The following is an 11,301-nucleotide window of genomic DNA, read 5'->3' as shown; positions in this document are numbered from 1 at the left end:
TGGCCGTCGTGTGATGTGCACCCACCAGAAAGACGGGTGGACCTGTTTGCCAAAGAGGCCCCTTTGGGGAATGAGGAGCCCCCATTCCTCCCTCCACGCCCCGGATTCCACGGACGCCTCAGCCTCTGGGGGTCGAGAAAGGGAAGCAGGTGGGTAGAGGTTATCGGGGCAGGGAGCAGGTGGGGTGAGACCTGAAGAAACTTCAAGGACCTTATTTAAGAGCCTTGCCGTTGCTGTGGAGAAAAGACGACTGGAAACCTCTCCAGAGAAGAGTGTGGCTAATTGGCATGTAAGTTGGAGGTTAAAGAGCAGAAGGAAGAATCCGATTGCTTTTTTAAGTTACTGAGAAAGTGGGAATGTCACTTTGGGCCGGGAGAAATTCTTTTTTTCTAGAGTGTGCCTTTCTTTATATGACAGACCATAGTGGGCCGCTGAGACTTGCAAAAAAGATTTCTTTTAATCCACCTTCCTCTTCTGCAGGCAGCAGCAGAAGGGCCCTTAAATCAAATGCAATCACCAAGCTTGTCTCTTGCACTTACTCCCCGCTTCACTCCCTGGAATTTGGCATTTGATGGATCCTGGATCTGACTTAAGGCTTTTTCGAAATCCAGGACTTGGGGAATTTTGTTAACAGTGCAATAAAAAATAACTTCATAGTGTTACAGGAGGCACATGAAAGGCGGTGTGTGCATGCATGCGTGTGTGTGTGTGTGTGTGTGTGTGTGTGTGTGTGTGTGCATGCGCGCACCCGCGCACTGCTCTCTCCTTAAAATAAAAAAAAAAAAATACAGACAATGTTTCTTTAAAAGTCTCCATCTGCAAATCCCATTAGATGTGCATATAAGGTTTCTGATGATTAATAGTTGCCTGCTAGGGTTTTGGTTGGAGGGGATCTTGTGTGTTCGGGTTAACCCCTCCCTCTCCTCTCTCACATTTCACTTCAGAAATTTGTCACTCTCTCCCCACCGCAGGATTTAAAAGTGTGTCTCAGCAGCCCCGGTCCAGCCCTCTGCAGGGATTTGCTCCAGGGTCCGAGTGGAGCTCCTCACCAGCTGGTGCGTCTGGGCTGGGACAGTGAAAATGTTTAGTGTCATCGGCGACAAATACACATACAAGGGACCCCAGTAGGCAGGCCGGTGTGTTGGAGGGCCAAGAGGCGAGGAGTGAAGCCTGACACAGGTGTGTGCCCGCGCACAGGGGTAGCTGGCCACATGCGTGCACGCTTTAAGGAGAGACTTTAGTTTTGGTTTTTGTTTTGGTTTCTGGGGTGAACTTTCTGTTGACGGTTTTTCCCTCCTAGTCACATTTTTTTTTTCGTTTTTAAAAATCTGAATATAAAAAGTGAAAAGAGTGAAATCTTTGAAAGGACGGAGGCGTGCAGTGGACAGCAGATGGATCCCGCGGCCAGCAGCTGTATGAGGAGCCCCCAGCCCCCAGCCCCCGTCTGGGGCTGCCTTCGAAACCCCCACTCCGAAGGCAATGGGGCCGCAGGGCTACCCCACTACCCGCCAACCCCGTTCTCCTTCCACCAGAAACCAGACTTCCCAGCGACAGCAGCGGCAGCGTACCCTGACTTCTCGGCCTCCTGCCTGGCGGCCACCCCACACAGCCTGCCCCGGGAGGAGCGCATCTTCACCGAGCAGCACCCCGCCTTCCCGCAGCCCCCTGACTGGCACTTCCCTGTCTCAGAGGCCCGGCGCAGGCCCAACTCAGGCCCACCTGGGGGCTCCAGAGAGATGGGGACCAGCAGCCCAGGCCTGGTGGACACCACAGGAGGCCCAGGCGAGGACTACGGGGTGCTTGGGAGCACTGCCAATGAGACAGAGAAGAAATCATCCAGACGGAAAAAGGAGAGTTCAGGTAAGTGGCTGAAGAGCAGCTGACCATTCCTTTACTGTGTGACCTTGGGGAGGTTGCTCACCCTCTCTGAGCTTAGGAGACCTGATCATAAATTTCAAACAATATTGTCTAACCTACCTAAATGCAAGAGACTAGACCAGTTCCTATTGGGGTTTCTTCTACTCAGAGTTCTAGGATTCTCTGGTGATGCAAGCTACAGCTGTGTCCCCAGTACTCCTGGGCCCCAGGAGGGATGTGCCAGCAAGACAATGAAACAGGATCAGCAAAAATTTGCAGGACACGTGGGGTGGAACCTCTGGGTGGTAGAGAAGGGCTTTGCTGAACCCAGGCTGCCTCTGGGTCATACTCCTCCCCTCCGTGCTCCAGCCAGCTCCGCACATCCCAGAGCCACAGGGCTCACTCGCCAGGGGCGTCACCTGAGACCAGGCCCAGAAGGTTAGGACTGAGCCTGGGACCCTGAGTGCCACCCAGAGCCAGGACCCTACATCTCCAGGATCCTAGAGGCAGAGAAACAGGCCTAGGGCTGGAATGGGAAAGACAAGGGGTGAGGGGAAGATGGAGGGCTGGGATTTGGGGCAGACTGTCCACCAGGTATCACTCTGCGGAGCTGGGCCATGCCCTAGCCAAGGGGACAGCTTGGCATGCTAAGGTCTGGCTGGCCCCCAGGGAAGGCAGCCCTGCCAGGAGCCCTCCTGAGGGATGGCTAGCCTTAGGGAGCGTCCGGGAGGCAGGTGGTTGAGGTCTGACACTGGGCAGAGCCCTCTCCTCCCCCTCGTGGGGACCTGCTGTTTCCTCACGTCCCCATGGGGCCCTCCCTGGTTTCTCTCACTGCCCGTTCACCTTTTGTCTGGTTCCTTGTCCCCACCTTGCCCAGAACAAGGCAGTGCCCAAGCCTCCCACCCCACTGCCCTACTGTCCTGTCCGGCTGAACCCATAGAGGCCCTTCCCATGGGGCTGACCAGGGCCGGCCAGGAAAGGGGGTACCAACCAACAAATGGGAACACTGTACTTTGCTTTACAAAGCCCTCTCCACTTAGGACAGATTTCCCAGGTATCTGCTCTTTGCCGAGCCCCAGGAACGCTGAGATGTATAAGCGGGTCTCACCCCAAAAGAGCTCAAACTGAGAGGAAGAGGCTGCAGGGGCCTGTCGGCCTTGGGACGTGCTCTGGTGGGGAGGTTCAAGGTGCTGTGGGGGACAGACATTAGCTCTTTCGAGCCCTACAGGTTTGGGAGGTGGGGACAGCAGGTTTTATCACTATCTCAATTCTATCCGTGTGGAAAAGGAGAGGCTGAAAATTCGAGGTGAGCACTGCAAAAACAGGGTCAAAATAGAGTGGGCAACTCATCTTAATTTGCCTTGCCTGGGACTTTTCTGGGTTTAGCATTGAAAATCCCGTGTCCCAGGAGAGCCCTCAGTCCTGGGCAACCAAGAGAGTTGGTCACCCTAGATGTGAGCTCAAACCCGGGACTTCAGACCCCAAACCCCACAGCTTTCGGTAGATTTCCAACACAATCCTCATGTTGAAGTGGTGTTTGGTCTCCATGCTTGAAGAAGCCCCTTCAGGAGCTCAGGGTGCTTGATAATAACCACAGCTGCCCTCCCGGCTGCTAATAGAGGGGTCCTTTAAATCCCAGTGGTTAAATCCTCAGCAGGAAAATTAACTATTCCTACCCCTGGCTGGAGATTTGCCAAGAAAGAGAAAGCGGAGGAATTCTCAGCGACCTGGCTCTGGGCCGTGTTCAAGAGCTTTCCTCTCCGTGGCGTCCGTCACTGTGGCTCCTCCGTCTCTGCCCACATCTCCCATGGCTGCATCCAGCCGCTTTCCAGGGATCCGAGAGCCAAGGGCATCCGGGAGGGATGAGCAGAGCCAAGAGCCTGCTGGGCTCAGGCAAAATCTTTCATCATTCCAAGGTGCAGCAAAACCTAAATGTGTTTCCTTTGGGCGAGTGGCCATGGCACTGCAGTGTGGAGTCCAGCACACACGCCAAGCAGCTGACCACCCCAAGAGCACAGGGACACCCTCTGCTGAATGCCCCGCACCCTTCATGGGGTCAGTCTCTGGTGGGGGGAGGCGCTCATCCAGGAGGGGCCCTGGGCTCTCCCACGGGGTCCCCTCGGGAGCAGCCCACGAGGCAGGGCACAGCAAGCTGCCTTTCATTCATTCACCTGTGGTTCCAGACCCACTCTCTAGAAATCGTTATTGCCCAGATGCTTCAGTCTCTGCTTGGAATCTAGCTGAAGGGGAAGAAGGTGGGAAAGATCAGCTGCATAAGAGCCTAAAGAAAGGAGAAAGTGAGGAGCAAGGCTCGGCACCTACTCCAGGAATCTGGAATTCAGCTCAGAAAAGACAAACCCACGAAGAGCCCCCTACCCTACCCCGCCAATCCTGAGTCGCTGGTTGGATCCTCTATCTAAAATTTTGATATTTTGGCCAGACGTGGTGGCTCATGCCTGTAATCCTAGCACTCTGGGAGGCTGCGGGAGGATCACTTGAGGTCGAGGGTGGGGGGTGGGGTGGGGGGTGGTTCAGGACCAGCCTGAGCAAGAGTGAGACCCCGTCTCTACTAAAAATAGAAAAAAACAATAACTGGGTGTGGTGATGGGCACCTGTAGTCCCAGCTACTCGGGAGGCTGAGGCAGGAGGATCACTTGAACCCAGGAGTTCGAGGTTGCTCTAAGCTAGACTGACACCGTGACACTCTAGCCTGGGTGACAGAGCAAGACTCTGTCTCAAAAAAAATTTTTTTTGATATTTTGTTCATCATCAATTTTTTGCATTAATTTTGATTTTTTAAAACATTGCATTCAAATAGTATTTATCTTGATTACTGAAGGTTTGGGTAACTCGCCCCAGTCCCAGCTAAGCCATCTCTGCAAGGTTAAGCAGCATTGATCAGAAATGTATCGTGGTACTTCACAGTTGGACAGACAGATTGTGGAATCAGCACTGCAACTTTTTGACTGCATGACTTTGGGGACGTTCTTAACTTCTTGCAGTCTCTGTTTCCCCAGCTGTAAAATGGGGATATAGCAATAGCACCCTCTATATGGAGTCCCTGTGGAGGTTAAATGCAGTGACCCACGAGATTAACACTGTGCCTGGCGCATAGTAAGAGTTCAATACACAGCAGTTGTGAACGGTATTAGGCCCCTATTTCCTGAACCAGCCTTCAGAACATAGGGTCTGACAAATATTCCTATATTTATGGGGACAGTGGATTGAATATTTCAAATATGCTATCTCAGAAACTCCTGAGTCTGGGGTATAAGACTCGGAAACTTCTTGCAATTATTTTGGTCCTAAAATCCAGTTGTCATCGATTAGGAGCTTGGAGCTCAAAGATCTGCTGGAGCGGGTGTGGGGTGAGTTGTGCCTGGAAATAGCGCCACACGCTGGGTGGCAGAGGAGGCTCCAGGACCTGAAAGTCTGTTACTAGAGGAACGTCCCCAACTGCTCACCCTTCCTCCCAGTGAAGGCTGGAGCTGATTTGCTCAAATAATGATCAAGAAAGTGGGGTCCCTGGCCCTCTCCGACCCTGGAGACCTGTGCACAATGTTATCTTAGAGAACCACCCCCAGCCCCAGACCAGTGGGGGTTAAAGACCCCTGCTGGCAGGGACAGCTGCGAGGCCACTGTTGTTTTACTCCAAGCTGTCGTTGCTACCCTGGTTGTCTTTAATTTATGAGAATGAGGGATTTCGCGGTGATTTCCTGATGGAGTTCAAGGGAAGGTTTTGTGTGATCAGTGGCTGCAGGTGAGTCGCCCGCCTGCATGGGAAGCCGCAGGGCTGGGACTCACACTGCTCTGCCCTCGCCGATGTCCTCGCTCTGCTGAGACTCAGTCTTTAGTCAGACTCGATTTGTTCCATCCTCCTTCAACTCCAACACGTGTATTCCCAAGGGTTCATCCAGCCGACTTTCTCCCCTGCAAGATCTGATCTCCACCTGCCCCCGCCCAACCATAAACTCTCAAATTCGCCTAAGGTTTAAAACTCTCTGCAAACGAGCCCCTCTCTCACCCTCCACTCCCCCTGCCACACACATCCTGCGCTTTCTTCCTCGCCCTTCCTTAGTCTGGCCTGTGTCCTAGCCCTCAGCACCCGTCCCTTCCCCCACCTTCTACCTGTTAAAGTCCTACTTATTTTAACACCCAGCTCAAAATCCACCCCTTCCAAGAACATTTTCTTTCTTTTTTAAAAGATTTATGACTACACTTGTGCATTGCATCTACCAGTGAAAACTACAGTTAAGAATTTTCAAAGTATAGTATCTGTTAGAACCTATGCCGATTTTCTAACTTCAGCTTGCAGCTTCATAAAGGAACTCTCCTGAGATTTCTTACCATGGGACATCTTATATTCAAAATCTCTCTCTTTTTTTTTTTTTGGTTTTATGTCAAAAACACATAACATAAAATTGACTAGCATAACCATTTTTAAGTGATACAGTAGAGTCAACTATATATACATTGCTGTGCAATAGATCTCCAGTTTTTCATCTTGCAGAACTGAAACTCCATGTGCATTGAACAACTCCCCTTTTCCCTATCCCCACCCAGTGCCTGTCAACCACCATTCTATTTTCTGTTTCGAGTTGGCTATTTTAGATACCTCATATAAGTGAAATCATACAGTATTTGCCTTTTTGTGACCAGCTTATTTCACGTAGCAAAATATCCTCAAGTTTCACCCATGTTGTAGCATATGACAGGATTCCCTTCTTTTTTAAGGCTGAACAGTATTTCATTGTGTGTGTGTGTATAGAAAGAGCACATTTTATTTATCCATCTGTTAATAAACATTTAGGTTGCTTACACCTCTTGGCAATTATGAACAGTGCTGCAATGAACATGGGTTTGCAAATATCTCTTTGAGATTGTATTTTTAATTCTTTTGGATACATATCCAGAAGTGAAATTGCTAGATCATATGGTGAGTCTAGTTTTAATTTTTTGAGGAAACTTCATGCTGTTTTGCATAGCAACTGCACCATTTTACATTCCCACCAGCATTGCACAAGAGTTCCAATTTCTCCAAATCTTTGCCAACATTTGTTATTTTCCGGTTTTTTTTTGTTTTTTTTTTTTTTTTGAGACAGAGTCTCACTGTGTTGCCCGGGCTAGAGTGAGTGCCGTGGCGTCAGCCTAGCTCACAGCAACCTCAAACTCCTGGGCTCAAGCGATCCTCCTGCCTCAGCCTCCCGAGTAGCTGGGACTACAGGCATGCGCCACCATGCCCGGCTAATTTTTTCTATATAGTTTTAGTTGTCCAATTAATTTCTTTCTAATTTTAGTAGAGACGGGGTCTCGCTCTTGCTCAGGCTGGTTTTGAACTCCTGAGCTCAAACAATCCGCCCGCCTCGGCCTCCCAGAGGGCTAGGATTACAGGCGTGAGACACCGCGCCCAGCCTATTTTCCGGTTTTTTGATGGTGACCATCAAAAATGTGATATTTCATTGTGGTTCTAGCTTGCATTTCCCTAATGATTAGTAATATTGAGTATCTTTTCATATGCTTTCCACTTGTATATTTTCTTTGGAGAAATGTCTATTCAAGTCCTTTCCCCCTTTTTAATTGGATTCTTTGGGTTTTCTTGTTGTCAAGTTATAGTTCTGCATATATTCTGTATATGAACCCCACATCAGATATAAGGTTTGTGAATATTTTCACCCATCCCATAGGTTGCTTTTCTACTCTGTCAATTATTGCCTATGCATTGTAGAAGTTTTTAAGTTTGATGTAGTCCCACTTATCTAATTTTGCTTTTGTTGCCTGTGCTTCCAAAGTCACATCCAAGCAATCATTGCCAAATCCAATGTCGTGAAGATTTCCCCTATGCTTTCTTCTAGGAGTTTTATAATTTTAGGTCTTACATTTAGGTTTTAATTCATTTTGAGTTAATTTTTATACATGGTATAAGGTATAACTTCATTCTTTTGCATGTGGCTGTCCAGTGTTCTCAGCGCCATTTGTTGAAGAGACTGACCTTTCTCATTGTGCAGACTTGGCTACTTTGTCAAAGATCATTTGACCATATACTGAGGGTTTTTTTCTGGCCTCTCTATTCTGTTCCATTGGTCTGTGTCTACCGTTATTCCAGTACCATAATGTTTTGATTATTGCAGCTTTATAATATGTTTTAAAATTATAAAATGATGAAGCCCCCCCGCCCCGTTCTGTTTTTCTTTCTCAAGATTGTTTTGGCTATTTGAGGTCCTTTGACATTCCATATGAATTTTAGGATTTTTTTCTATTTCTGCCCAAAAAGTTGTTGAGATTTTGATGGGGATTGCACTGAATCTGTAGACTACTGTGGGTCATCGTATGGTCACTCTAATAATATTAATTAAGTCTTCCAATCCATGAACACGAATGTCTTTCCATTTAGTTGTGTCATCTTTAATTTCTTTCAGCAAAGTTTTATAGTGTCCAGTGTACAGGCCTTTTGCCTCCTTGGTTAACTTTATTCTTAAGTATTTTATTCCTTTTGATGCTATTGTAAATGGGATTTTTTTTCTTAATTTCTCTTTTGGATTATTCATTGTTCCTGTATAGAAATGTAACTGATTTTTGTGTGTTGTTTTGTATACTGCAACTTTGCTGAATTCATTTATTAGCTCTAACAAGTTTGTGTGTGTGTGGAATCTTTAGGGTTTTGTACATACGAGATCATGTCATCCGCTAATAGAGATAATTTTACTTCTTCCTTTCATATTTGGATGCCTTTTATTTCTTTTTCTTGCCTAATTGCTCTCTCTAGGACTTCTAGTACTATGTTGAATAAATGCGGCAAGAGTGGGCATCCGTGCCTTCTTCCTGATTTTAGAGGGAAAGCTTTCTATTTTTCACCATTGAATATGTTAGTTGTAGGCTTTTCCCATGACCTTTATTATCCTGAGATAATTTCCTTCTACTCCTAGTTTGTTGAGTATCTGAGAATCCTTTCTTGCCCTCCCTCCCCACACACGTGGAGTGTGCCTTGTTTATACCTTGTTTAGTAGCATCAAAGCACAGTTGGCCTTGCATCCAGCGCTATAGATACATAGGGCTGCCTTTCCACCCAAAATTGAAGTGTGGGAAGGGCCAGAATGATACCTGATCCATCTGTGCAGTCTCCCTGGCACCTAGTAAAACATTTACATGTAGAAGCCCATTCAATGTCTGGTCAATGGCCTCAACTGCAGCCTGGTATTTATTCATTCATTTCCTTACCTTCTCTCTGAGAGCAGCTCCACTGCCTGGCATGTGGGTTTCCACCCCGTGTCATATGCTTCTGTGAAATGCGTTAGGACTTGTACAGTCTCACTTACGAGAAAGATTTTCAGAGAGCCAGACTTCAGTCATAAAACAAGCCCAGGGTCAGAGTGAGTGCTGGGGTCAGAAAGACACATAAACACTCACATGCAGGCTGGGCTGACTCTGCAGGAATCCTCCACCCGGTGCTGAGGTCAGCTCCTAAGTGGTAGTTGGGCTGGGAGGCAAGTGGACCCACTGTGGCCAGGCAGTTAGGGGCACTGCCATGGCTGGACAGCCAGAGTGGCAGCTGTCACATGGGTGTGTGGCTGTGTTCTCCACTCTAAAGTGCACTTTGTTCTAAGCACAGAAGTCCCCTACGGCAGTGGCACCCAACCTTTTTGGCACCAGGGACTGGTTTCATGGAAGACAATTTTTCCACAGATGGAATGAGGGTGGTTTCGGGATCACGCAAGTGCGTTGCATTCATTGTGCAGTCAGTCCTCTCTGCTAATAATAATCTGTATTTGCAGCCTCACTACTTCCCAGTCCTCAGTGGTGAGCACCAGTGATGCGGAGTTGGGAGGTGTCTTGGCTGCCACGACACAATACCACAGGCTGGGTGGCTCAAACTACAGAAATTTATTTTCTCACGGTTCTGGGGGTTAGAAATCTATGACCAAGGTGTTGGCAGATTTGGTTTCTGCTAAGGTCTCTCCCCTTGGTTTGCAGACGGCTGCCTTTTGTTTTGCCCTCACGTGGTCTTCGCTCTGCACCAAGCCTTTCCCTGGTATCTCGGTGTGTCCCAATCTCTTCTCACAAGGACACGGGGCAGATTGGATTGGGGCCCACCCTAACAGCCTCAGTTTAACTTAATCACTTTTAAAGGTCCCATCTCCAAACACATCCTGACATCCTGGGGTTAGGGCTTCCACATATGAATTGGGGAGGGAGCACATAATTTAGCCCAAAACTGGGAGTATGGGACAGGGACGAGGTTCAAGCCTTGGCACAAATGCTCCAGTTGAAAATCCCTCTGGTGAAGGCGGCACCTCAGACAAGTGCCTGACCTCGGAGCTTTCCTAGCCCAGGGTCCCGGCGGCCACAAGTGCTTTTCTGTTGGGGACACGGCACCATTTCTGGCTACAAGCAGATCCCTGAGTTCCTAACTCACACCAACAAGTAGAGATTTTAAAAGTGGAGACACTTTTAGGAAGGAATCGCTAAAGAAGAGGGCTGTTTGACAGAAGAAGGAAGAAAAGAGGTGAAGGCAAGGGTGAGAACAAAATAAATGGACAGCCCCAGTAGCGTGCTTTCCTATTTCTTATTTTTCCTTGTTTAGTTTGCACAGTGACATAGAGGAACAGTGTGAGTTGTGGGCCTGGGTCTTGAAGCCCACACTTCCTTTGGTGACAGCTGAGGGTGACATCTGGAACTTATAAATACAAAGCCCAGCACTGCCCACACCTCCCCCTGGCCCCTCTTAAAGTCTGCTGCTGCCTCCTTTCCCTGTCACCATTGCCCACCCTCACTGCCCCATCCTGCCTGGGACGCTCAGCAAAGATTACTCTAGCACCAGGCATTCCCATTCCAGAAGAATCTGCTTTTTTCCCAGAAAACATCTGCTGAATTCTCTGGCCCCACCACTGGGCTCCTCAATGAGACTGGCTGGGAGCCTGCCCATGTCCCTTTAGGCACCTACAGGAGAGGGAGAGGGACTGGACATTGGGGTGGGGCAGGGCCCAGTGAGAAAGTCAGGCCGACCGCAGCAAGCCAGGGAGGTCCCAGATGTGAACACCCACCTGGTCTTGAGCCACCTCCATCCAGGTCTGGTCTATTTTAGTGAGCTTTAATCCCTCCTTCTGAAGTTGAAAATGGCAGAACTTATGAGGACATCAAAGTATCTACATCGTGACAGCCCAGGAAGCCACAGACACCATGTTCAGAGGATTTGCCAAGGTCTCACCTAGTGACATCGTGCTCCAAATATTCCCTTCCTCTCCCCTCCCTGGGGAATCCCAGGGAGACACATCTGTACCCAGCTCCTGCCCCTGGAGTGGGCACAGTCTCCATGCTCATCAACCCCCCAGGGCAGTGTGACATGTGGCTATAGGCCTGGACTGGTCCCAGGAGCCTTGGGCAAGCCATTTAGTCTCTGGGTCTTAATTTCCCCATCTGTTCGACGGGTTAATGTGTACCTTACACACT

At 48.8% G+C, this 11,301-nt stretch overlaps 1 protein-coding gene across 1 annotated transcript in view; it reads left to right on the top strand.

Annotated features, from left to right (window-relative positions):
- The first annotated feature begins 1,009 nt into the window (after nucleotides 1–1,009).
- Nucleotides 1,010–11,301, top strand: part of MEOX1 (mesenchyme homeobox 1) — a 17,521-nt gene continuing 7,229 nt past the window's right edge. Inside the window, exon 1 of the mRNA XM_012659053.1 lies at nucleotides 1,010–1,860. Within this exon, the coding sequence (XP_012514507.1) occupies nucleotides 1,392–1,860 (469 nt within the window). The 5' untranslated portion in view covers nucleotides 1,010–1,391. The remainder of the gene's footprint in view (nucleotides 1,861–11,301) is intronic.

The sequence above is a fragment of the Propithecus coquereli genome, unplaced genomic scaffold (assembly GCF_000956105.1).
Source record: "Propithecus coquereli isolate 6110/MARCELLA unplaced genomic scaffold, Pcoq_1.0 Scaffold598, whole genome shotgun sequence".
Lineage (NCBI taxonomy): Eukaryota > Metazoa > Chordata > Mammalia > Primates > Indriidae > Propithecus > Propithecus coquereli.
This window is presented reverse-complemented; position numbering and strand designations above follow the sequence as displayed.